This window comes from Anser cygnoides, chromosome 1 (genome assembly GCF_040182565.1).
Source record: "Anser cygnoides isolate HZ-2024a breed goose chromosome 1, Taihu_goose_T2T_genome, whole genome shotgun sequence".
Classification (NCBI taxonomy): Eukaryota; Metazoa; Chordata; class Aves; order Anseriformes; family Anatidae; genus Anser; species Anser cygnoides.
In genome coordinates, this window is record NC_089873.1 from 3,082,501 (window position 1) to 3,110,262 (window position 27,762).

A 27,762-nucleotide genomic window follows, 5' to 3' on the forward strand; every position below is an offset into this window, starting at 1 on the left:
TTTCCTTTCCTTTCCTTTCCTTTCCTTTCCTTTCCTTTCCTTTCCTTTCCTTTCCTTTCCTTTCCTTTCCTTTCCTTTCCTTTCCTTTCCTTTCCTTTCCTTTCCTTTCCTTTCCTTTCCTTTCCTTTCCTTTTCCTTTCCTTTCCTTTTCCTTTCCTTTTCCTTTCCTTTTCCTTTCCTTTTCCTTTCCTTTTCCTTTCTCTTCTTTCTCTCTTCTCTTCTCTTCTCTTCTCTTCTCTTCTCTTCTCTTCTCTTCTCTTCTCTTCTCTTCTCTCTCTTCTCTCTCTTCTCTTCTCTTCTCTTCTCTTCTCTTCTCTTCTCTTCTCTTCTCTTCTCTTCTCTTCTCTTCTCTTCTCTTCTCTTCTCTTCTCTTCTCTTCTCTTCTCTTCTCTTCTCTTCTCTTCTCTTCTCTTCTCTTCTCTTCTTCTTCTTTCTTTCTCTCTCTTCTCTTCTCTTCTCTTCTCTTCTCTTCTCTTCTCTTCTCTTCTCTTCTCTTCTCTTCTCTTCTCTTCTCTTCTCTTCTCTTCTCTTCTCTTCTCTTCTCTTCTCTTCTCTTCTCTTCTCTTCTCTTCTCTTCTCTTCTCTTCTCTTCTCTTCTTCTTCTCTTCTTCTTCTCTTCTTCTTCTCTTCTCTTCTCTTCTTCTTCTTCTTCTCTTCTCTTCTCTCATTTTTCCTTTTCCTTTCCTTACCCTTTTCCTTTCCATCATTGTCATTAAAAAACAACCAACAACCCTGCCCTCCTAATGAATCATGGGGTCAAATGCTCAGCCAGCTAAAAATTATGTGCAATAAAGCATGTGTGCTGAGAAGGATGTCACTTGGTGTCACATGTGCATGAAACCAGCACATATATGCCAAAGGAGACTGTACCCAACAGTTGGAATTGAGACACCAACAAAAGCATATATTTTTTGGGTCGTAGACACAATTACACTTTTTTTACCTCATTCAAACTTTTCCATGAGTATATTCCTCTTTCTATTAATAGCAATATTGTATTTGTACGTGAAAATTAACCACCATTGTTTGAGGAAGACAATAAGACCAGTTTTTCTGTGAATTTTTTACTCTTTTTCTGTGTTCTTTTTTTTTTTTTTTCCCAGTGAGAAAGAAAGTACTCTGTGTGAATATTTTATTTCCTGTCTACCAGAAGAAAACAAAGTATTTTCTTTGAAAAAAATAAATTTTAGTGTGTGTATTTAAATAAAAACCTCCCCTCTCCTGTGGAAAAACTTATTTTCCACTAAAAAATATGCAATACGTGTCACCATTTGTCCCTGGCACTTACAGATGAGTGTTATTGTTTCATACTGCTGGAGCAAAAGGCTTGTCTCTGAGAGCCAAGAGTAAATGTCAACTGCATTTGCCAGCAGATGTGGTTATGGTAAGATGCATGAAACACAGAGCTTTCTTACACCCCAAGGACTTGCCTAAAGTCCATACTCTGAAGACGTTCAGGATTGAACCTGGTGCTTAGGGACGTGGTTGACATTGGTAGTAGGGTGATGGTTGGACCAGATGATCTTGGACGTCTTTTCCAGCCTTAATGATTCTAGGATTCTCTGATTCTCTGACAGCACCTTTTGTACACAGCCATGACCTTGTGCCTACCAGAAAGGAAAACCCTCCGTGAAACTGGTGTGCGTAACTGTGTGCCATTTAGCACCAAGTGTGGACACCAGACATATTTGTACCTAACACCACTCATGCTGGATGCACTGTGTTGCTAATATGGGTGCAAACCCACTCTACCCATATATGTGGTTCTGCACGTTTCATTAGTGCAATGATAGTTAGAGGTAACTTCCTTGCCCATATCTGAAAGATAATTTTATTTCCCCCATCTTGCTCGTTGGAGGTGAGAGATGAGGTTTCAAAGTATCCAAAGGAACTGACTTCTCATCACACCTGTCCACCCAAGTGAGTGCCTGCTCTTCCTTTCCACAAACACAGACCAAAAGACCTTCTTGCTGCTCTGAAAATATGTATATATATGTATATATATATATATTCTGCCTGCTGCCCCATTGCCAGGTATTAGGGACGTTAGAGAGACAAAAGAGAAAATTGCTCTCACTTCTGAGTGTGTGAGAGGAGTGTTTGAGAGTTCAAGTTTCTGGTCCAAGGTCATTTCAACAATCTAGCAAGATATTTACCTATTTCCTGCAGATGCTTACAAAAAATTTTTCAAAGCAAGCCTGGGAAGGACATGCCCAGCTTGTATCAGCTCTTGGAAGGACATTGAGCACCCAAATCCCCTCTGCTCCTCTGGGAACCAGACCATGGCAGTAGTCACCTTGGTCTGGCTCTGCAGGCTGGACGATCTCCAGTAGGGTCTTATCAACACAGGATGGGGTCTTCCTTATCCTCCTGGGTCCTGACTCACTCAGGGAGTGTATGCACAGGTTCCTGCTCCAAAAGGAGGCATGGGTGATCGAGCACCTTGAGCAGAGAACTAAATTGGCTTGCTGAGGACACAGTAAAATTGATGTAAGTTCTGGAAACTGCATCTATCAGGGGATCAGGTGCGTGCTGTATATGCAGAACAAATAGGGGAAGACAGCATGAGTAGATGGACTGTGAGTGGGAAGTTATCAGCTCTAATAACTCCTGAGGATTTAGCACTAGAAGAAACTGCCAGAGCTCCAGCAAGGAGCTGTTATCACCTCCAGCAGGAAGGGCTGTCTTGTCCCCTGCTGACCCCGTGTCTCTGGCAGTGTCTCCTTGTATTCATCTGGGTGCTCAGAGTGTGTCAGGGAGGGGAAAAAAAAAAAGTATCTTTGCAAGAAATATCTCAGTTGACTGCCAAGAAAGCTCTTTTTCTTCACTGTCAATGGACAGCTCTTTGTTTCCTCTGAGTCTGATTTTGGCTGGCTCCCTCAGGTTTGGGATGCAGCCCCTGGGTCCAGGATGGAGGAATTCTCTGGGCTGTATCCTTTTCCCAAAGTCACCAGCTTTCATGTCTCTCTTTTGGAGACTTCTCCGTATATTTCTACTGGATCTCTCCCCTGGTGGGTAGTCAGAGGAGTGTTACCACTAACTTGCAAAGGCTGCAAGTTCCAAGTCATTTACAGCCTGCCTGACATATGGTTAACTGGAGAGGGATGGGAGCAAGGGAGAATAACTTTGACATGCAAGACTGTGAGTCTGTTCCTAGGTGCTTTTGGGTAACTCTGAAGACAAGCTTGTAGGTGTCTCTCATACCCAGCCTTGTACAACTTGGTCTAGGTTTGCGAGGGGAGACACAGAAAGTCCCTACCTCTGATCACCATGAGCTCTTGGCAGTTATGCATTGTAACAAGAGACAAAACATGGTCTTTTATTTGAATTAGGCTTTCCCCAGGAGAGGAAAATCTACAGAAATATCTAGGGTTTGGCTCAGCAATGATGTGTGGGTAGATTCTCAAAAGTCTCAGCTCCAAGTCTCGTGCAGTGTAGATCAGTGCCCAGGGGGTGCATCTGGGGCGCAAGTGAACATTGTGTAGTTCTTGTTCCTGTCTCAAATTGTGTGACCATGTTTGTTTCTTCATTTATTTTGTGGGTTGGATTTATGATTGTTTAAGGTTTTTTCTTTCTTCTGATGTCGGTGGTAGATGCATCTGTGTCCCTTTGTGGATTTCATGCCACCACCATCTGGTTACAGCCGCTTCCCCATCTGACTTTGGACCTGTCTGGAGCCCGTGCTGGAGTTTATAGCAAGCCCTTTGGCCCAAGGGCAGAAAAAAGAAACTTGGCACCATGCTGCTACTGTGATGCTTCCCAGGCCCAAAACAATGATCACACATCCATGAGTGCATCTAGCCATAATGGTGATGAATAATCATATATCTAGGTAGGGTTGCTGCAATAGGAAGAGTGATGCTTTGGGTTGCCTCCTTTCAGTCCAGTTGCAAAGGATTAATTAGCTTACCAGGATGAAATTTGATCAATCATTTACCCTGATGAAGGGGACACCGTGAAAGATTTTCCAGCCGCCTTCCTCCCCAGTATCTTAAAATATAAAAAATGAGATCTCTTGTCAAGAGGTCACTGGGAAATCAAGTTTCAAACAACACTATTTGTTTAAAACTGACTCTAGTTCCATTCATCTCCCTTTCATGCCATCAATAATACAAAAGATAATGACGTTGATGAATATTGCCCATTGAATGCAGGGAGGGGCCCAAAGGGAAAATGAGTCATTATCTCTCCCTGCCTCCACCTCCAGGTGGAACCTGCAGTCTGTGTCTCCGAGAGGTCCCCAGAGATTTATTGATACGGCAATCTGATTTTGGTAATTAAAATTGATTTTCAGCTTAAGCTTTGTAAATACACTGATCCATAACAAACTTGGGTCAGGTTTTGGGGGGTGGGAGGAGGGAACAGTCGAGCAGGGATGTCAAGATGAGCAGGGATGCCGAGATGGGATGGACGGATGGTGGTGGATGGCATGCTGGAGTGGGGCATGTGGGGCATCCAGCAAAAGCCTTGAGCGATGCCTGTGAATGTGCTGATCCCTGACCCAACCAAGAAAGCCAAGAACCCAAACAAGAAAAGCAGCTGGAGCTGGGAGAAGATGTTACTTGCTACTGAGGAGTGATGCAGGAAAGGAACAGAAGGAGGAACTGGCTTTTGGGGAATGCTCTGGGGACTGTGGTATGAATCCAGCCACTCAGGTCTCCTCCTTAGTCTGCTTTTGATGTAAATCCATGGAATTTAATCTGCTGGCTGAAGACACGGGCTGAAAGGAAAGCATCTGCCCGCATCTGCCAACACCCCATGTGTCCACTGCTCAGTGCTCCCATCCCCTAAAAAAACCTCACTCCTTTCCCTGTGGCAGCAGAAATTAGGTGTTGTGGTACCAATCCTGGCTGTGCTCACCCTACACGTGTGTAAAGTCCTCTGCTTCGAACAAGATCCCTGGCAGCATGAGCCAGAGGGTAAAGCCCAGCACTGTTGGACCTAGGCTCCGTATGGCCCTGATTTGGGTAGGATCACTCTTTTTTCCTGCTTGTGCCTTGGTTTCCTAGCTTATTCAGTGGAAGCGATGTTTGGTTTTCCTTCTGCAAGCAGCCTGGAGGGTGGCAGATGACAGCCTGCGCAGTCAAACCGCCTTTGGATTCCCCCTTGTCTGGAGGAGGAACAATCTTCCTGGGCTCTTCTCGTCCTCGGGGCTGATAAGCTGAGCTTTTCTGAAATCCAAGCAGAAGAGATGTCCAAGCGTGGTCCCCTCCATCTCCTTCTTCCCCAGGCCAGGCACTGAAATAGCTCACTTCTGAGGCTGAGAACGTACATGGCAAACCAGCCCACGCACTGGCTGTTTTCTGCTTCTGAGACACTTTTCTAAGCCAGCCTGCATTTATAGCACAACTTTTCTTCCATTAGCTGATAATCTCACTGTACAACCTCACCAATTGCTTTTGGGAAATCTAAGTGCATAACATCTATTACATTTCCCTTGCCTACCTTGGCAGTAATGCTGCAGCTTCAAAGAACTCCAACAAGTTAGTTAAGCAAAAGACCTCCTACTTGTAAATCCATGCTGGCTGTCTCCTCTAATCCAATTATGCTTTACAAGGTGCTCCCTCACTAAATCCTGAAAAATTGTTTCTGATATTTTTACCCACAATTTATGTTAAGCTACTCAGTTTATAATTGCTTGTCTAATCACATGCTCCTATTTTTGAATAACGGTGTTAGGTTTGACATTTTTTGCAGAGCTCCCGTGTCACCTGAGAACTGCTAAAATATTATTACATGAGACTTCACTCAGTTGTGTGCTTGCTGCTCCCAAAGCTGGTGGAGTTCATTTAGCTGCAGTAAGTCTGCATGGGTGCTGTGGATGGATTTTATTGCCGTCAATGCCCACTTGTCAGCTGAACCCTCTTTCTGGTTGAGGAGGGAGTAATGCAGAAGGGGTAGTACTTGTAGTACTGCTTGTAGTGTGAGTGCAAGCACAGATAGAGGTAGGACTTAAGGTTTGGGGAGCCTTGAACAAAAAATTTGGGGCTTTGGGCTTGTGGTTGGTAAGGAGATGTAAGGAACAAAGACAAAAGTAGATATTTCACATCCCAGACCAGGGTCTTGAGACCGAAGTCTGGGATTTTTTCAAGTTCATCAGATGCAAGGCGTGGGCTAGGAAGATGAGTGCACATTTTGAGGATTCTGGCAGGTAAGAGGCAATATCAGAGGTGGGAGCAGGGTAGGCGGAGGTTTATTTGCTTGCCCTTTTTCTGTTTTCAAAGACAGCAGCAATTTCAGATGCAAATGACTCCGTCTCTGACGGTGGGATCAGTTGAGAATATTTTCACACAGTACTGGCAGGGAGTTCTGTTGAGATGTCACATTGTCACATAACCAAGATTTAGTGAATAATCCGTGATGTACAATCTAGCAACACGATGATTTTGAGCCAGATGAAGAAAAGTGGCATCCTCTCGCTTGCAGCCAGGCAACAAAAGGGATGGAATTTAAGCAGGGAGCAACATATGCTTTTGAACCTTAAATAGACTGGTCTTTCAAAACGAAGAGGAAGAGTGGTGATTCCTCATGCTGGAAGCCTTCCTAGACAAATATCACATTTGCAATCTTTAGCCTTTCCTTAAAGTTTAACTGAAAAAATGAAAAGGAAGAAAAGAGCAGAACAGCTTCTCTATCTCTGTAGCAAATACCTCCTCTGTAAGCCTAGGCTTTAAACCTCTACAAAATATTAAACACCTACCCCAAATCAGTCTTCATGTTTGAGTAGCAAGTTCAGGATAGCTGGAACCATCATTGTGAGGTTGTTTTTGTGGTTTCTTTTTGTGTGTTTTTCTTTGTTATATGTTTTTTGAGGTGGGTTTCCTAGCTACACACAGTGTAAAACGTGAGTTATGGCCTCCTGAAAATGAGGTTCATAATGGAAAGCAAGTGACCCTTAACACAGAAACATGTCTGTGGTGCTACAGGGGAAAATACAAGCACTGGTAACACGCCTGCCTTAGCTGGGTCCCCAGGCACACATCTTCCAAAGATAAATTTCTCCATGCCAGTGCTTCCCCCTGCCACAAAACAGAGGAGGTTTCCATTGAGACAGGCCCATCTCTGGTAGAGGTCTCTTGTCCTGCCTTCATTTTCCCATCAAGGTGATTACAAAATTGCCTGGCAAATTAAGACGTTTCTCTAAAACTTCTCTTAATCTGTCTTTAATGCTGACCTTGTTGTATTTGCTCTCCTCATCTCCCAAACCTCGTTATATCATCCTTCAGATTTACATCTCCAGCAGGGGATGCTGACGTTGGTCTATTCCCTTCTTCAGTGGCATGGAGACGGGCAGTGAAACTTCCCTTGACCTTGACCAAGACCTTCCTTCCCTTGACCAAGACATCTCCAGCCCAGAAACTTTTTTCTAACAAGATTGAGTCATGAACACACATCAAAGAACTTCAAAACAGAAAGAACAGTGATACACTCTCCATTTCCCACAATCAGTGGTGCAGGACTTCAGGAGGCAAGGATGGACTTCTTGCCCTTCCTATAAGCTATCCACCTCTGCAGTCTTCATTTCCTTGGCAGTCTGTTTATTTTCTTGACCAGCTTTCTATATGGAAATTGTTTTATTCTCTTCTTGATGTTGCCTACAAACATGGAAACCCCAAGGGACCTGGGGAGTGGTGCACACAGACATTTCCTTTACCCTCTCCAGGTTGTCGGTGGATAAAACCGGAGCTATTAGGCTGCACAGCGAGTTTGATAAACCCACCTCTTTTATGTGACCTGCTCTCCTATCCCTCCCAGCTTCTTCCCGCGGTTGAGCTATTAAACCCTGCCCCTGAAACAGCCAGGCATTTTTAATGGACAGGAGTAGGTCCCTTGTCCCAGTGGCAGCTGCGCCTTATTAGCTCGGTGTTTTCTGTTGCATTCTGTCCCTGGAAGAAGAAATTATCCTCAGATCAGAGCAATGCCAGCGTGGACCTTCAGAAATGGGACTGCTTTGCAGCGTGACTGTGGTTAGCATTTCCCTGAGCTAAAGATCCCACAGACGAGGTGAGCTCGTGGTTGCTTGCAGCACAAGCCTGGCCATGAAGACTCGAGTTTCCTCGCTGGACAAAGAAGTAAGGGATTTCAGTGGGCTGGGGAAAGCAAAATAGAAAAGGTAAAAATGAAAAACAATTCATTAAGGGTGGAAATGCACTCTGGTCTTCCTTCCCCAGTCAATTGTCTGTAGGTTTTGTCCTGACCTTATCAACAGCTGGCACCTAGAGGAACTAAAGGATCCTCGGGGAATTCAGCTTTATTTAGCAGGCCTGCGACTGCTCTTACTACCAGTAGATGTTGTTTTAATTTGCCTCCCTTTGCTGGATAGTTTGAAGAATATCTCTCAATCTCACCTTTTCTTCTGCTTGCCTTATGAATTCACAAAGGGCGAGAAATAATCCTGCTCACTCCCCATTTTTGCCACTGAGAAGGTGAAGCTATCTTGGCTTCTGTAACGGAGGCAATGCTTTCCCAAAGAGGTGCAGAATTGCTGTTGCTGCACGTAGATCTCTAACACTTCTCCTAATCTTCTGTTTATTAATGGTTGTGAAAAATATATGTTTATCCAAGTGATGATCTGTTGTGTAAGGCTCTTCTGTCTCAGACCCTTCATCCTTTAATGCTTTGAGATCCTGCTAACATCCTGAGATCCTGCTAACATCCTGCTAACACCCTGAGATCCTGCTAACATCCTACCGCTGCACCTCTCCTGGTTAAACCACCACCGTGGGTATTTTGAGTGTAACATCTGATCCTTTAGTTCCTTTCCAGAGTAAGGTTTCTTTGGGAAAAAATATATACTCATATTTATATATTTTTTCCTTTCAACACCAGCTCAAAATTTCTAAGTTCAGGAGTACAACCTGCAAATTACTGGAAGTTTTTGACTCCCTCTTTGTTGCACAGAGCCTAATAACAGCTCCTTGTGAAGTGTCAGCTCTCTATGAATTGAATTCAGTGAACCAGCCTCTCCTGATACAAGCTTCTCCTGTTGGTCCTTCCCCAGCCAGCCCCGACCACGACCAGTTCTGCATCTCAGTCCTTGCAGTGGGCACTGGCAGGGACTCTGCAGGCTCTGGGCAGGAGATGGGTTCCCCAGGGTAATGATATGGTGGTTAAAATAAGGTGGTTATTTATTTTCCCCCTCAAACTTTTGTTCTAAACATAGCATCCATTAACGTATGCAAGAAAAGGCAGAAAAAATAATAATTTCAGAACCTAAAGTTTTATCCTGACTTTAAATTAAAACAAAACAAAACAAAAACATACTAACCTAGAAGTCTGGAATAAATTTTAACTTAACAAAGGTTTTAACTGCAGTTCTTCAGATTATAAACAGGTCTTTGGGAATTAAAGAATATGGAGATACCTAACACAATTATGTACCTGACTTTTGTAGGGTGATTGTGCCTTTTCTGAAACATCTGGCTCACTCAACAACAGAAATAGGAGACAGAAAGGGATATATATATTAGGTTTTATCAAGACTGTCAATTCCTAATTAATTATTTTATACAAACTGAACATCTAAGTCATGCTTTAATCTTGGTTATTTTGCCAAAGTGGTTTCTTAGTTAGCCTTTATTCCTAAAAAGCACCCCTGGGCATTTGCTGCCTAACTGTATGGTGGTGGGGTAGCTGGTGGCCTTTAGCTCTGCTTTTTGCTGTGCCTAGCTCATCATTCAATGCATAAACCTTCTGATAAATGGTGATGTCAACAAAAAGGTTAATATTTTTTAAAAGCTAGATAGATCTCTATTATCTGCCATTTTGTGGCAGTCAAGCAGTCGTATTAGGAGGAGTTTGCCAGTTTCTAGGTTGACTAATTGGTCTCCACGCTATCCTTTTCAAGAAGAGCCATGCATCAAATTCTGCTTGACAAATTGTAAAAATACTAAAAAGAATCACAAACAAACGCAAGGAAACAGAGAAGGTAATGCTGAAGTATGACTTAATTCTCTGACAAAATGGAATTTTATTGAGATCTGACTGGTAAATTATAACTACTGCTATTCATAGGAAAACTAATTCTTCAGATTCTTTTATGACGAGGTTAAGATTTCTGCAGAAAACAGACATGGTTTAGGGGGAGGATCTTGAGTCAATTTAATTTTTATTCTAAATAAAACAGTTTTGGTGAATTTTAATGGGATACTCTGATTTCAAATTTAGGAATTTATCAGAAGTCAAATAGTGAGAATCATCAGTGATAGTCTCACTGGTACTACAGCAAATGTAAATACAGAAAGCCTTTCCCTAATTGCATATATGAGAGTGTTTAGGATTCTCGTTAGATGAGGAATTACTAAAAATGGCATTGCAAAATTTGCAATAACACAAAGAAATGCAAGAGAAAAAAAAATGAAAGGAAAGGAAGCAACGTTAAAAATGTCCAGGAGATCATGAATTCTTTGGCTTTTATTATCTTTCAAATCTTTCAGTGTAGTAGCTGGAAGAACAGGTGAGACCCCCTCCTGTGCTGCTCTTTTCATTAACGCACACCACATGGGCAGTGCCAGATGTGACTCAGTTTTGGTTGTACAAACTTAATCTGTGGCAGGTGACCAGCAATGAAATTCTGCAAGATCCATCCTCTCTTCAACACTGTGTTGCTGTATTCCTTTTTGTACTCCCCTTGGTTTATAAATATCACTGATAGGAATTCAATTAGTTAATTTCAGCTTGGTAAATCCCACTTGCACCACTAATTAATTAATCCTCATCTTTCCCAGCGTTGCCAGTATCACAAATGCTCTAGATCTGCAATGCACCCCAAAACAGCAGAAAATCCAGACTCGTGCACAATCACTCGGTGGTGTCGGAATAGCCATTTTGCTGTGAATTATCCTAAAAGCCTATGTTGTCAAGCGTTTGCAAAAGCTCGAATATAAAAGCTCAAGAAAAAATAACTTATGTGGGAAAGGGGACCCTGACACAGCAATCTAATTGCTGGAACATTCATGCATCAGCAGAAAACAAACCACATTTACAGTGATTATAAACTTCATCTCCACTGTCTGTGGGGCTAATGTGGAAGTGGCAATTCTTCCTTGTCTGGCAGATACGGCAATTACAGTAGCAGTCCCATTATAGGCCTGGTCGTTGGGTCAGGCAACTTATCTTCCAAAATCTAAATCCTGATGGAGAAAATGTAGTTTAAAGCTGAGCGAGATGAAACCCATCTGCAATAGTAATAATAATAATAATAATGATAATAATAATAAAAAAGTTTACATTTCACATCAGGTCTGTGTGCCTAGCTAAGCTCTTTTCAGCACAGGCTGACAATTATCATTGAAACTATTTGGCAACTACTTATAAATTCATAGAATTGAAAGCCAAAAGAGACCAGCGTGACTGCCTAATGTCATCTGCATAACTCAGGTCACAGAATCCCTCGGGGAGACGTCTGCTCTGAGCCCCAGCTCAGCAGTGCTGCCTATCTTTTTAGGAAAACAAACCAGCTGAGCTAAATGTTCCCAGGGATTCAGCACATGCCTTTCTAAACATCACCATTAGCGCCAGGCAATCCCCCCAGTCCCAGAGCTTCACAGCATCCTTGTGAGATGCAGATAGGCTCTAACCTTCGTTATGCAAGTGGAAAAAAAATCATGCTCCTGATTCATCACACCTCCTGTACAGTCACACAAGGCTTCCCTAATAAATGATGGAGGAAAATGGTCCTGGGTGACGTTTCTGTCCCTTCCAAAGGCACTCTGGCTAGGTTTAGTGGATACTGGAGATTGATGTGGGTCCCTGGGCAGGGAAGGACCTGAGCTGTGCTCCTGCCTGGCTGGGCTGCCCTCCTTCACAAACTGTTTCTGCCTCCAGAGGTATAAATGAGGTCTCCAAACAGGGAGAGATATTGGAGATTCTGATTCAGCAGCAATGGCTGTGGTAAGGAATAAAAAGAGTACAAAACATTGTTTTTCCTTCACCCCTCTCAGGACAGGTACCTATAAAATCTTTGTGTCCTGTGGACAAGGTAAGGAACAAGGGCATGAGCTCTTGAATGTTCTAAAACCCGAGCCAAAAAAGGTGGCTATTACTGACAAAGTTAGAGCAGGAGACATAAAGCTCTCCTCCGGCAAAATCCCAGGGAACTGGAAGGAAAATCTCCTCCTCACCTATTATTTTGGTGAGATTTGAAGCTGATCCTCAGCCATCGTCTGGTTTTATTACACGTCCCTAATTTTCTGCTCTCCATAAATGCTGAGAAAACCACTCTTCTGATCGTGCAGGTGACGGTTTTTCTTAATGCCTGCTGTTTTGGGGCAGGGATGGCTGTTTTTTGAAAGAAACAGAGGTGATGCTGCTCCTCCAGGACGTACATTGCTGCTGCCATGGGCAGGCAGGTAAGAGATGGACGGACAGCTATCACAGCTGGGCAAAAGGCTGAGAAAAGCTGTAGTTTTACATTTTTTATGGTGTGAAATGGAATCTGGGAAACAAAAATAATATATATTTCTTTTTCCCCCACAGCCCCTTTCTGTACAATATAAATCTGCTGGTGCTTGCACATGCTGTCCGATGGGATGTTGTACATCCTTATGCATCAGGTGGTTAACTCTTTTGTAAAATATTTAGGGTATTTAGAGATATTTAGAAAGAGTAGGTAGGTTGATTTAATAAAAGTATTGTCACCTCTCATGCCCATAAAGGTCTGTGTTGGACCTTGGGGCAGTTGGATCCAGGTCTCAGCTGCATCCCAGAGTAAAAATAAATAAAATGTGGCTTCAGAGGCTGCCTGGATGGAGGTGCTGGATCTACCCTGAGAGCAGCTGGGGCTTCGCTGTCCCAGCTGCACGGCACGGCTTGTGTTTCAGAGGAGCAACCCGCGGGGCTGACCCTGCTCCTTGCTCCTGTTTCTTTCCCCTTGCATTGTGTGCCGGTCTGGGCCTCCCTTCTTCTTTATGGACGGGGACAAAAGGGTTGTTTTGAGATTTATTTTCTTTTTTCCTTTCCGTGGAGTGGCGTGCACTGTGAAATGCACCGGAGCAAGTTCCCTGGTTCAAATCAGATTGCGTGCTTTTGTAAGGGATGTCTGCAAGGGGGGCAGGTGTAACAGGAGACCTGGAGCCAGCAGGGCTTTGATCTTGGGTGCAGAGGGCTCCTTTAAGATGCTTCAGTGTGTTAATTCCACTCCTTTTCAAGATGCCAGCTCGGAAACCACCTGGATGGAGCTGGCAGAGGCTTTGCTGGTCCCTTGGGGCTCCCTGCTTTATGCCCGGGCCAGCTGGCAGCCTTCACCCCACAGTCATCCAACTCCATCACCCCGCAGACCCCGTCCTTGCCCCCCCTGGACAGCGGCTTTTGCGAGTTCAGAGCCTGGCAGCTGGGAGCTGCAATGAGATCTCGCTGCTTCCTACGGTACCAAAGCGGTACCAGGGGGTGCTGAAGGCCTTAAATCAGATTTTAGTTGATTATTTACAGGGGCAAAAGTTCTGTTTCTCTACAGATCCTCAAACCAGCTGTTTTATCCCCGAAAATGTGGGTCCCATGTATGTCTTTCCACATGAAGGAAGGCGCAGTGGGACTCTCAGCTTCTGCACTGGATGGAGAAAAATCATGAAAAAATTACAGGAGTGTCAAGGAAAGAGAAACTGGCTGGACAAATGAAGCACCTTGCATGCTGCTGCAGAAACTCAGGGTTTCGTGCAAAGGCCTGAACTGAGATTCGTCACCAGGAGGCAGGAGAAAGGATGAACCAGGCATGCTTTGGGATGCTAGCAGAGCCAGTTGTATTAATGCTGCTGTGACTGTGCTGCCTGTAGTCACAGGGCAGCCACAGTTCTGGGGTCATCTCAGCCTCAGGAACTACATCTCCTACAGCCCCTTTAGTTTGAGTGCCCTGAATGATCCTATCTACTCTGGGGTCTTCTCTGAGGGACTTTAGGCATGTGTACAGCAACAATAAATAGGCACCACAAAATACCCGAGACCTGTAGTGCCTTACATCAAATGTCCTGGGGATGATATTCATGATGTAGGTGCATCGGTGAGATCCTGGCTTTAGTGACTCATGGTGGTTAGAAGCAATCGTATTAAGCATTAAAGTCTCTGGATAAGTTTGGAGTTTCTCATACTTACTCCTGAATTGTGCCACATGGCCACTGGGTAGTGTATTTTTAGGAAAAGTAAGAGATTTTTTCATTCTTTGAGGAGTTAGGTGATTCATTCTTTAAGGAAATAATGAAATTGTATTGTGTGGGTGCCCTGTCTTTGCCGTTCCACATGGTGATTGGGACATCGCCGCAGCCCGTTCCCATTAAAAAGAAAAAAAAAAAGAAAAAAAAAAAGGTAAAAATAGAAAAAAAGACATCTCTGAAATGGTTTAATACTTGGCAGCTCTCAAAGACCCTGAGGGTTTTCCTAGTAGTATTCTCCTGGGATCAGTATTGGGCCCAAAGCTCTTGAAAATATTCGTGAATGAGAACGACGTTGTTGTTAAATCCCATGTATAAAATATTCAGTGGTGCAACAATTAGCTCGGCATTAACAATGATGAGGACAGAGCAGTTCAGTGACTTTAGCTCCATCCAACAAAACAAATGCAAACTTCTCTGTCTTGTAAGAAGGAAAGGAGGTCAGGCTGGAAATTGGGAGATGTGTCCTAGAAAGCAATGACTGAGATGGATGAGCGGGTCAATTCCCTGCAAATTTGCAGAGTTTTTCCTAGCCTAGCCCATAGCAGAACCAAATTGGTACCATCCTGCATCCTTGGAGGAGTCAGCTCTGGAGTCTCCTTTTGTAAAAGAGCCCCTAGAGATAGCAAAGTGAGTACCAAAGACCCACAGAAATGATTTGTAGGAAGCAGGAAGATACTTTCCATAGAGGGACTGAAAAAAAAAAAAAAAAGCTCCATCTTAATTTATCAGAAGGGAAGATTGAGGAATGACTAAATTAATGTATCTAAGTGCCTTCTCCTGGTGAAAACAGCAGGCTAAAAGTGCTCTTAAAGCTAGAGAAGAGAAACAGAGTAAGACTCGGTGGTTGGAAGCCAAAGCCTGCTGAATTCAAGTGAAAAGCAAGGCATGCACAATCTGTTTATGGTGTGAGTGATTAACCACTGGAACAAACTGCCCGTGAAATGGAGGATTCTCCATTTCTTGGTATCTTCACGTCATAATGGGAGGTCTTTCTAGACAACATGTTTCAGCTAAAACCATATTATTTGGTTCAGTACAAGGGTAGGTGGGTGAAATTTACTGGCCTGTGATGTATGGGAAGTGAGAACCGATGATCTAATGGTCCCTTCTGACCTTAAGTGCTATGCATTTATACGATCCCTGAATCAAATGTCCTTGAACCTTCATTTTATGGCAGGATGAATGCCTGAGAAAGCTGGGAAAACATGTGTGGTGCTTGCAGCACTAGGTTATGCAGTTAACCCAGTGAAATATGGGGCTGGGATGGGGCAACCCTCATTGCACTCAGTAGGAATTTTGCATCTCAAGCCCTCCTTGAGCTATAATACTGCAGAGAAGGAGCTAGGCTTTTATAGAAACTTCTTTTTACTTATTCTGCACTGAAACAAACAGCAGAGCCATATGAAGGCAAGCAGATGTGGCCCCAAATAGTTGGCCCCGTCTCCGCCAGGCGGTTGCCTTTTTGGCAGCGCTAATTGCCGCCCAAACCCTAAAAATACACAGAGCTCTCGCAGGCGTCAGCTGAGCAGTGAGCTCTGCCTGGTTTTCTCTCACTTAATAAACTGAGACATGCGTTTAAGGACTCGGGAACAGCCTGTTTCACATTTTCTCCCTGGATCTTGGCTAACTCTTGGCTGCAACACTCATTAAAGCTATCGGTGCTGAGTGCTCCATGGAGGCAAAGGTATTGTGATAACTCTGGGAAGTCCCAAATCTGTCCCTCAAGCTAGGCTAGTTTGTGCTTACTGCAGCTCAGGGTGAACTGCAAGCATGGGTTATCATGGCTCAGATTTTAAGTTTTTGGTTTGCAGATTAACTGGTGTGGCCTCATAGCTCTTCAGCTGGTGTTATCACCTCTGTTGGTGCTGCCTTTGGCAGACTGAGCTGTGTCAGCTGAGATTTGATGGCACGGTGTGGAGCATTGCTTAAAAATGGACAGGGGACAGTGATGGGAGGAGAGTGGTTCAAGGGGAGTATGTGTGAGGGTGTCTGGAAATAAAACAAGTGCCCCCTTCCATGGCCAGAAGCGCCTCTGAGGAGTGGCATGAGCCTCAGCACCACTCTGTGCTCACACATCTAAAATCTATAGGTGCACGCACCTTTAGGAGTTACCCGAGGTTCACCGAGTGACAAAGCAGTCTTAATCAAGGTTTAAGATGTTCTGTTTTCCTTTGCCTTTGGTCAAATGCCTCAAGCTGAGAGGTGGCATCCTGCTAAAGGCAGTAGCTTAATCACTATTGATGGTGTGGTTAAGGGAGAGAGATGGAGAAAGCTGTACGGAGCTGACCTAGACCACTAGGTAGCCCTCCTTTATGTTCAAACTTCGGGTTGAAAGAGTAAATAAATGGTTGAAAGAGAAACTCAATAGAGGTGATCAGAGGTATGGAATGGTTTCCATGTGAGAAGTGGAAGGAGCAGGAACTCTTCAGCCTGGGAAGTTAGGAGTAGGGGTGAATGGTAGAATTTGGTGAAATTATGAATGGCAGAAGGGGATGGATAGGAAGTGACTGTTCACTGCCTCTTCAAATAGAAGCATTGCAGGGCATGAATTTAAACTGGTAAAAATCAGGTCCTGAACAAACAAGTCACAGAATCACAGAATCACAGAATCGTCTAGGTTGGAAGAGACCTCCAAGATCACCCGGTCCAACCTCTGACCTAACACTAACAAGTCCTCCACAAAACCATATCACTAAGCTCTACATCTAAACGTCTCTTAAAGACCTCCAGGGATGGTGACTCAACCACTTCCCTGGGTAGCCTATTCCAATGCCTAACAACCCTTTCAGTAAAGAAGTTCTTCCTAACATCCAAACTAAACCTCCCCTGGCGCAACTTTTGCCCATTCCCCCTCGTCCTGTCACCAGGCACGTGGGAGAATAGACCAACCCCCACCTCGATACAGCCTCCTTTAAGGTACCTATAGAGAGTGAAAGGATGGAACTCCTTCAAGCAGTGGGCTCTGGACCTTCCAGAGCAAGCTGTGGATAGAAAAGTGAATGTGATTTCAAGGTAAACTGGAAAATTAAAGAAAGATCTCTTTGGGTTAGGGGATAGAGACACATGAGGTTCAGAAGTTCCCCTAAATGAAAATAGCCTAAAGCTGTGCAATTGCTGGGGACATATCAAATATACTCACCCTATTTTGATTTTTTCCATAGTGCCACATAGCCATGGCTGAAGACAAGGAACTGGGATATGTGGATTATCGATGCCAATCAGTACAGCTGTTTTATGTGCTGTTATGGGAGATTTTGTCTTACCACAACTGAAGAAAGGGCAATTTTTCAAAGTGTCTCTCTGCCACACTCTCTGTAGCTTGACAGTGCTTTCAGGGGTAGTCTAAGCCTAGAATTGTAGGATATCCCCAGCAGGAAGGGGCTCACAGGAATCATCAAATCCAACTTGTCCAACACAAGGGAATTAAAGTCCATCCCATACAAGGGAATCAGAGCAACGCCATCAATCCTTCATGAACCACGTCCCACTGAGGGAGAGGATGGCAACATCTGGAAAGATGTTGGAAGAAGGTGACCTGGAAAGTAGTCAGAACCATTAGAAATAACTATAACCTTTTCCCCGTGTGTTTTAACTGCTCACACCTCTACCAGGAGCTTTCAAATGATGGTGGACTTCGTGAAAGTCCATTGCAGTGACATAAATCCCATTCTGGGTCCCAATTATATCTATATATAGTCTTTATAGAGCCTGGGTAACAACCTAGCTCTTGCTCAGCAGGCTTGTTTCAGTAACCACACAGGCACTGGCTCTCATTAAGCCCAAGCTGGCTCTGTATTAATTACGACATGAGGCTCTATTTTGAAGGTTTTTGAACAGACTTTTAGCCAAACCTCATTTATTTTACAGTTTACAGATAGAAACATTTGACTGTGGGATAAAGGAAACAAGACAGGGGGGATCTGAAGTTACCTGGACCTGGCTTGCAGGGTGGGCAGGAAGGTGCTGGTTTCATCAGGCTTGGGTGAAATCCCCTGACACGCCTTCCACACCTCCAAGCTGTTATTCTTACAAAGGGCAAGGAGTCCTATAAAATTTCCTGCCTTGTGGGGAGAGCATTTCAGCATGCTGGTTCAGTGAGTGGTTGCTATCCCAGCTGGAGAAATATTTAGTATTATTGGTAAGGAAGAACAAGAGTGAAGATAGAGGAATGCTGTATGAGATACAATACTGAAACATGGACTCGTGCTCTTGAATTTCCAGGTTTCTGGCCATATTGTTCCAGGATGGTGTGTCCCTAGCTTCTCCTCAAGCATTGATGCTTTTGGGAGGAGTGTCAGTAAGTCATGGGGGACTGCCTCGCGGAAGGGTCAGTACAGGGTATGGGCTGAGCATTTGTGAAGGGGGAACCTAAAAGGCAAGCAAGCCTTTGGGAAAAGGATCCAGGTAATCTGTGTTATCAGTGTCTAGCCTCAAGTTGTGCCAGGGGAGGTTCAGTTTGGAAATTAGGAGACATTTCTTCTCAGAAAGAATAGTCAGGCATTCAGATGGGTTGCCCAGGGAGGTGGTGGAGTCACCGTCCCTGGGGGTGTTCAAGGAAAGGTTGGACATGGTGCTTGGGGACATGGTTTAGTGGGTGACAGTGGTGGTAGGGGGACAGTTGGACCAGATGATCTTGAAAGTATTTTCCAACCCTAGTGATTCTGAGATTCTTTGTAAATAAAGCCAGAACAGAGAGCAGGAATAAGCTTGGACCCAGCAAAGTGTGAAGGCTGTATTTACAGAGCAGACTGTGAGTGTCACTTGTTCAGACATGGCCTGTGTCATCACACAGGGTCTTCTGAGTTCCTCAAACATTTTTCTAGCTATGCAACACAGTGGGTTTCCTCTACCACTCTTCTAATAATTAAAGAAAATGTATTTCGCACTATGACTGGTTATTCTGGTGCTGTAACTGGGAAGAGGGGAGATCTCAACATGTTTGCAGCGTTAAGAAGATTAAAGGAACAGCAGAAATTTAAGTATGGCATTGATGGGGGATTCACCTCACCCAGTGTTCACCATGTACGTTGTAAATGTCTCCATCTGACCTGGCTGTCTAGCCTCTTACATTCAGTGGATAGACATAGGCAATCCAGGGCGTGATTTATCTCATCCCTGTGTAGACATTTAAAACAGAGCAGAGAAATCCTGCCCTCTAAAGTGAATCACCTTTGGCAGAGCCTGAACTTGTAGCTTGCTTTGCTTACTTCCCATGCCAGAGCTTTCCCAAAGTCCAGCACACTCCACATGCAAGATCCCCAAGTTCCCTTTTCTGAGCCTGCCTTAAATCAGAGTCCTGCCAAGGGAGGCGTGGGGAAGAAAATTTCACTGCAAGGGTTGCAAAGAAAATTGTACTTCTGTAGGAGCACCAATAGCAAGCTCATTGTGGGAGCAACTCATGGGAACAGACCTCTCTCAGTCTTACCCCCAGAAACTTCTGGGGCTATGGGATCACCAATTTTCCACAAATCTTTCTGTGTTTCCTCTTGTTTCTGCTTTATCCCTCTGTGTGTGAGTGACCTGTGGATGTGGTTGGGGTTTTTCTCTGGGATCACAGTAACCAAAGATGTGCAGGAGAACTCAAGAGAGAAAAGGGAGAGGAGGAGGAGCAGCACAAACACAGATGTAGGTAGGAAGCCCTTTGTGACCAAGCATATTTGGACAGGTAATTTACCCTGCCACGCAGGGGGACATTGACCCCCAGTTTAATTATTGTGTCATTTGTCCTTGACAGCTACTGCTGCTTCCAATTAACTCTCCTTAATTAAAGCCTCCAGTTTTCCAAGTGTGTAAGCATGGATTTACTGGGAAGAGTGTTGCAATGAAGATGAAGAGCTTGGGGATGTCTGATGAGAAATGACATTGACTGTCCCAGCGGGACTGGCAAGTTATTTACTCATCACACCGGAGTGGCAGGCTGGAATCAAACTCAGATCCTCGCCTCTATCCCCGCAGGAGCATCTCCTCTCCCACCGCTTGTACAGACATCCACACGCACAATATCCTATTTCTTACCAGTCTAAGCCACGCTTCAGCTCCCTGGGTTTTTCTTTTCTCCGTTCCTGCTTTTTGCTGAGTTTGCAGATCAGGTGGTGGAGGCATGGGAGTTGGAACAAACCAAAGGAACTCAAGGTTCCTTTGTCCGTAATTCAGGCCAAATTAAAATTGGCATCTTGGCACGCCCCGCAGGTGACCAAATATCCTCAATAAATCTGTTAAGGATGCAGAGTCTGGACCCACCAGTGGTCTCTTAGGTGTTTTTTTGTCTTGCTCTATTTAATAAACTGTGTTATCATGAATAATCTGTTCAAGGCTTTGAAATCAAATAAGCTCCTCTCTTAATCTTGCAGCAGTTTTTCAGGGCTGAGTCTTGAAAGATAGCAGCATTCACCAAACCCACATAGCTTGACAGTCACTGCTCAGTGTTTTGGAAATGTATCTTTTGACTGTTGGGAAGGAAATTGGCTACTTAAGATGCCTTTTTGTACATTTAAATTAACTTAGTCCATCAGACTGAATAACTCCCGCTGCTGTATTAACATCCAATTATAACAGCAGAGATTGAGCAATGATTCACGTTTTGACCAGAATGTTGGCAGTTTAAGGGGGGGGAAAAAAAAGTAATGTATATTGAAATAAAAAAAAAGGCAAAAATGGGAGCCAGAAAATTATGACTGAGCACATAGCAGGAGCTTTTGTGAATATATAATGGCAGAAGCAGGAGCCAAATTTCTAACAGGATTTACTGTTACTGTCTATCAGATCCAAAACCTCAATCACGTTGTTTTAAATGACTTTCTGAAGCTCATTCATACCAGGAATAGAGGGTGAAAGTAAGGCTGGGAGCTGCAGGAGCTGCGGTTTGGAATTTGAGCCGGATCAGAGGTGAGGATGGCCCTGGCGTTGTGTGAGAAGCCCTCAGGCCATATCTAGCAGGTGAGCTGTACGCTGTACGGCAGTTTGCAGGTTTGCCAGATTTTTTGGATGTCCTTGGGAGCCAGAAACGCACGCACGATTTCTTTGGGGACTTGTGAATGAATGTGTTGACGAAGTGAAATATCCCTTCAGACCCTGCTGCAGCTAAGGCAGCTGGACGTGCTCGCTGCTTTCCTGCTGCCCTTGAGAAGGACATCAGCTTCATTTACCACTTGTCTGACCCTGCCTCTTGGATTGCATCTTGCTGCAGATAGCTGTGAGTACAGAACAGTCTAGATGCTCCCCAGCGTGCTATGGACAAAGCCTTGGAAGCGTAGCAGCTCCTAGATGTCCACCAGCTGTGTGAACAGGGATCGCCAGGAGCTTTATCTTAATTTCTTCAACGCTTCAAAGAACCCAAAGTCTAAATAGTTTGTACTTAATAACTTAGTATTCGATAATCAGCTAATACCCACACTTCCTGCATGAGCTTGCTCAGATGCCTTAGACCCACATCTGCAATGCATTTAGGTAACACCTACTTCAGCTGCATGAGACCTCACTTTCAGCTGTGGCTCTCGTGGATAAAATAAGGATATGTGCCTCATCTCCATGGGCTGTAAGCCCTTAAAACAACAGCAGCCTCTTCTTACATCTGTATTTTGCTCTAGCAAAGTGAGGCCAAAATATCAGTTAAGCTGTGACCACTGCAGGAATGCAAATGGCTCTAACCTGGCTCATCCTGCCCCAAAAATGAAGGATGTTTTGCTTTCGTTAATCCTTTTTCTGTTGAGAGCTGGTTATATTTGCTGCAAAATGTTGAACGAAATTTCTACCCTGATGAAAGATCAGAGGTAGGGAGCCCCCCTGAGGGTAAGAAATCACCTTAAAAAGTTTGTTGGACTTTCCAAGGGTGGAAAACGGGTGGACGGAGTAATCACCGTCTGGTTTAAAATGGAGATTTCGTCCTTCAGTGTTGTCTGGTCCTTTCATCGTTATGAATAATGGCAAAGAACTGCAATGGGGAGGTAATACAGACTTTTCTTTTTCAGATATTTTAGGGGCAGCATAAAAAGCTGACTGCTCTCAGGGGGCATGGTCAGTTCTCAAAACTTTCAACTTGGAAAGCTGAGCTGAATTAATTACAGTTTATGTTACAAAGGAAAATAAGACCTCTGATGTGCTTTATTTGCTTGATGTTCTTTTTCCTTTCAGCTGTCGACCCCTAGGTGGCTTTCCTTTCAGTTGCAGCTCCTTTTGTTTTTTTTTTTTTTTTTGTAGTTTCTTCCTTTATTAATTAGAAGGTCTGACACTTCCAGCCCAAGACATTTATCAGCGTGGTACAATTTTAATTAATCTCACAATAAAGCTACTTGAGGTGAACTTATAAAAGGTCTCATATAGCAGGAATAACACACAGAAATGTGAAGGGTGACACAGGACACCTACTACACTAGGTTGACAAGATTTGGGATATTGCTGGGTGTAAGCTCACACTGCATAGCTGTGCTCTCTGGTACATAAACAGAAGCAAGGTGTGTTCCTGCACAACCTGCTAACTATATCCTATTGAAAAAGAATACACTGAATACACTGAAAAGAAAGAATGCCTGTAAAGATGGAGATCTGGGTTCCCAGTAGGTTCCTCCTGCCTCCAAGAGGAGCTTAGATATCCTTTGATGGCTAATTAAATAATAACAATAATAAAACCTACAGAGACAGATTGTAACTATTCTTTTTGTAGCAATTTGCAAAGAAATTGCAAATTTCAGTCCTCCAAGACTTCTTTATTGTTCACATGTCATAGTCACAAGTGGGTTTTGACTCAGAATATTGAAACCTGACATCATTAGATTCTAGAACAGTGCCTGTTCTGAACTTTTTAAACAAAGCTCACTTTTATAAGGCAGATGTAAACTAGCTCAGAAGCTCAGGTTCAGAATCATTATTTACAGCTAATAGGGATACATCCAGCAGTACCATATGTTAAAGTGGGGGTGTATGGATAAGAACTCCATAGCCATTACCAACTGTGTTCACAATTTTCTAATTAAAAGGTGGAGATTACACAATTGATTACATCTGGATTAAGGAAAGGCAGATTTACAGTCTTTCAAAATGGAATTATCTGCCTCTTCTTCAAGGACTCTGATGTTCACAGTGTTCAAGCTAGATGTGATCAAGGAAAAATAATTTGCAAGACCTTTTTCCCGGGTGGAACTAGCAAGTGGAAAAAGACCTACATAAAAATAATAAGATCTCCACCCCTTGTTGTATTCTTGTCAAAGCCGTATGTCTTTTTGAAAGCTGGACAGTAATACAGGACAGACTTTGGGGTTCAATAGAAGTCTAATTGGGCGAAATCCTGGCGCACACAGAAGTTTATATTTGATGAAGTGTTGATTCCTTCTTGACATAAAGTCTTGACCTAAAGGAAGGTGGAACAATTGCATTCACGGCCAAGTCATCTTGCCTTTGTAACTTCTTGATACTTGGAGGAGTTGGAATGACTCAATACCTGTTCTGATTTTCCCATTTTCATTGCTGTGGTCTGTTTTGATTATGTACTTATGCTCGTGGCTGTAGATTCAATTTGAGAAAGGTGTTTTGGTAGGTTTTACTTGACATTCTCCCTTTGTCCTTAAAAGCTTTCAGCATCCGCAGTTGATTTCTTTGGGTGACTTGACATAGGCAGTGGTGCGGTGGTAAATAAACCCCATCGTATTTCTGTCTGAAGTTTGCTAAAGCTATTGCCACCTGCTAGAAGTAAAAATACAGATTTTCAGCATTTGCACATAGACTACCTACTACCACGTGGGGTATCTGTGTAGTGGTTAGGAAGCCAATTTCTGATACAAACAGACAAGGTCTTCATAAATAGATGGAATTTTGCTTGTGGTTCCTTTTTCTTCCTTTCCCTTACCCCTCTCGTATATATAGAGAGAGCCTGTTCTTGTTTTGTTTGCAGATACAGTCAGAATGAATTTTAATCTTCACTTTACAGTTCAAATTCTCTTGAATGTTGCACCAAGTAAAAAATTGTCACTCGATTCCAGGTGTATTCCCTTGTCATCTGTCACAAGTAACCGTTCTGCAGTTTATAGTTGGCAGTTCTCAGTGGTGTTTCATCAGGATAATACCACACTATATCATCTGAAGGAATAAACTCTCCCCGCTGACACGAGCCAGGATGAAGGCACTGGCAATTGACTGTGTATTATGGGAGCTCTCTGAAGCTTATTCAATGGAAAAGAGACTCTCAGGTCACTGGGCCCAAATTGTATGTTTGGCTTCAAAAGAAGTAAGGGGCTTAGGAAACCTAATAGGAATCAAAAACCTCTGGTCCGTTAGAGAGGAGGTCAGGCTAAGCAGTCTCTTCTGTCTTTGAAATCTCTGACTGAAATGCTTTAATTAAGAAGAAAGAAATAAAAAAACATAAAGAACAAGGCAAAATGCATTATTTTGGCAGTGGGTGGGTGTTTCAGGTCCGCGTCTGACTCTGCAAAGTCAGGGTGACAGCAAGCTCGTTCCCTGACACCAGGACAAGAGGACAGGGAGGGTTGGTATCTCTTCCAAGCCATTCAGGTCACTGTAGATCCCCACAAAAAGCCTGACAGGTTTTTGTCCCCTTTCCTCCTGCAGCTCACCCGGGTGCCCGTGGAGTCGTGCAGCCAGTACGAGACCTGCAGCGAGTGCCTGGGCTCGGGAGACCCTCACTGTGGATGGTGTGTGCTTCACAACACGTAAGTACCTGCTCTGATAACACCTGGCAGAGCCCAAAAAAGGCTCTTAGGTGAGCCCAAGAGTCATGCAGGCAGCCCCAGCAAGGTTTCTGGGACTTGCTGGGGGTGATTTGTTTAACCAAGAGGCATTTTTTGGCTGAAAATGAAAGAGGAGGGTGATAGAAGAGACTGGTCTCCTCAACCACCAGATCCATATTCTGCTGACTGCAGGAGGAATACCTGTCCACCCTGATATGCTTTGAAACAAACCCTCCAGCAGCTCCCTCTGGGTGCCAAAGACCTTCTCATTTCCAATGACTATGGAAGTTTGGCCCTAGCTAACAGCCGGACTCAGAGACTTGTCTCAGCACCTGCAAATTTCCACTGCAGGCTTGAACCTCTCCTCTCTCACATTTGTCACAACCTCTGTTGATCTTGGAGGGGAATCAGGTCCCTGTAAGCACCCAAGGATCTGATCCAAGTTAGATTTCAGGGGGATGTTCTAGCCTGCAACCTCACTGTGGGACAATGCTGACCCTGAAATTGAGCATTTGTTTTCTGTGGGTCATCTCAGCTGGGCTGGCACTGCTCGTTTGGCTTATCCAGCCATGATTTTGAGCAGTTATCTGTATCCACATCCCTGGGCTTCTGTGTAACAGGCCAAGAAGGGACCTGGTTTCACCATTTCCCTGCTCTACAGCACTGCCCTATGCAGTACCTTGCAAGGAGCACTGGATCCAAGTGCCCCCCGGACTGGGAGATTTGCTCGTTGGCTTTGTTTTCTGCAGGCTTTTTTAATGATGCTGTTTATCTCGAAGTCCCCTCTTCTGCAGCCTTCCCTGCCAGTGATCTTCTGCTGCAGGGAGCCCTCTGCCAGAGCCGTGGAGAGGGAAGTGTCAGCTTGGCTGAGCTCCTGGCCATGAGTGGCAGGGCGGCCTCATTTGCCAAGAACTTCTCAGCAGAGACAGTGGCTGGAAAGGGCGTTGGATCTGTCTCACCACATGTCTCCAGCTGAGCGTGGCTCTGCAGGGTGCTGTCACTCCAAGTCTCGGTGCCCTTGGCAGTGACGGGTGGTTATTCTGCTGGACCCTGCTATTGCAGTTGTGTCTTTTCCTCCTGAGTTCACCTCTGAACCCTTCCTGTTGCATTGCAAACTCTACCTGTGGAGACAGTGATCCAGTTGGAGAGATCCTCCTCTTTGCTACCTCTCCTTTCTGAGACAGGAGGGAACAAACACGTACCGTATCCCAACCTTCTGCAGAAGCTCTTTAGCCTGTATAACCCCCAACCAAAGCCATGTCAGTCTGCTTAATCTCAGATCAGACCTAGATGTCCCAAACCAAAACTTGACTCTGGCTTTGGAATAATTCAAAGGATCCTTGGCAAACCAGTCCTGAATTGTGGTCTTACAAGTATGAACCCATGCGACTTTGACCCGTAGCCCTGCTGGTCTGAGGATGTTTTTATTTGAAATACTGCTCTGTAACATGTTTCTGTCTCATCTTAGCTTGCATCCATCCTGTAGAGCACTGCGTGTTTTGTTATCAATATTGGGGCAGCACAGCGTGTATGCAAGCATGAATTTGGGCATTGATTGCACTGGAGTAATGCTAGATATTTCATCTCCTGCTGGCCAGGGTCACTGGCAACAAGCAATCAATACACCCAGCAGTAAATCCCCCAAAGGAGAGGAAAGGGGCAGAGACAACTGCAGATTGCCCAGCAGCTCATTGTGAAAGAGTGACAGAAATGTGGCTGGTGACAAGTGAGGGTGGCAGCCCGACTCCATTAGAACAAGAAACCCACATGCAAATTTGGTCCTTCAAGCTGAAATTTGACAGCAGGGTCCCCTCGTCCTCCTCCCTCTGGTCCCTTAACCTTTGTTTCCTGATCTGTAAAACAGAGGATGGCACGGGTTTGTGGTGCAGCCTTATGTGTTCCTCTCTCAGCCTCAGTTTCTTCATCCTTCTAGCCCTGGAAGCAGAGGAAGATGTAATTCAGCAGTGTTTGGCTGTGTTTGGACTTTTATTTAGGATAACAATGACATAATACTAGAGCCAATATTATCTCTTTTTTGTACATCAAAACCCCATACATTTTCTCAAACATGATGCATTGTCAGCAACTGTACAAGGATTTCTGGGGAAATCTGCTGTAAATATTTCCCCTTGGTAGTGGTGACCTTTTTCTTCTCCCTCCCAGGAAGAATTTCAGGCCATGGCTGAATCCAGCCACGCTGACTTGGGAGCTGCTTTTTGGCAGGGCTGGAGGAGGCAGTTGGGCTGTCCAGGACCTGGGGTAGAGCAGGGCTGGAAAGCAGACCTCCTGTAGGCAAAGCTAACCCTTTCACACACCCTTCTCTTCCAGTACAAACCACCACTGGAGCACTGGGAAATGAGTGAAAGCTGTAGGATGGGTGCAGCTTCTGTCTTTTTCTCTCTCTCATATGGGCCATACTTACTTTGGGGCTCACGCTTCAGGGGCTGCTCCCCAGATCCCCATTTCCAAGCACGTGGGAGGCCTGGGGACGCCTGGGGATGCCTGGGGACAGCTCCTCATCCAGCATCTCACGGCGGAGCGGGGCTGTCTGCGCGCAGGGCGGCGTGCCAGGGCTCGGGAATCGATTTCCACGGCTCCTCTGTCCTAACCTTACACCGAGAAACTCGAATCCGCTGAGAGAGAAAGAGACAGACAGACCCACAGACGGCTGCAGGAGAAAGGAGAGGGGGTGGGGGGACATTGATTGCCTCCTGCCCCGAGACGAGGAGAGCCAATATAGAGCAGGTCACCGGAGCAATTCGTTGCCGTATCTCCAGTCCCCATCTTGTCCCTCCCTCCCCTTCCCTGCTGTAGCTCAGCTCCCCTCCTGGGCTCAGTTCGGGCTTCTTTAGGCAGCAATGAATCATTTAGTTGGTGCAAATTGAAATCGCGGCGCTCGCTTGCCGCGCGGATCTCCAGGGGAGGGCGAGGGGCTGGGGTGG

General features: G+C 44.6%; 1 protein-coding gene and 1 long non-coding RNA gene across 5 annotated transcripts in view; both read left to right on the forward strand.

The window, feature by feature from the left end:
* The window catches only part of LOC136791346 (uncharacterized), a 33,465-nt gene extending 17,897 nt beyond the window's left edge, over nt 1–15,568 (forward strand). Inside the window, exons 3-4 of the long non-coding RNA XR_010833149.1 lie at nt 12,237–12,350; nt 12,478–15,568. This is a non-coding gene — a long non-coding RNA (uncharacterized lncRNA). The remainder of the gene's footprint in view (nt 1–12,236; nt 12,351–12,477) is intronic.
* Nucleotides 1–27,762, forward strand: part of PLXNA4 (plexin A4) — a 423,946-nt gene that overhangs the window by 247,506 nt on the left and 148,678 nt on the right. For all 4 annotated transcript variants that reach the window (XM_067001330.1, XM_067001227.1, XM_048062474.2 and 1 more), the window contains one exon: nt 24,702–24,802. In XM_067001330.1, the coding sequence (XP_066857431.1) occupies nt 24,702–24,802 (101 nt within the window). The remainder of the gene's footprint in view (nt 1–24,701; nt 24,803–27,762) is intronic.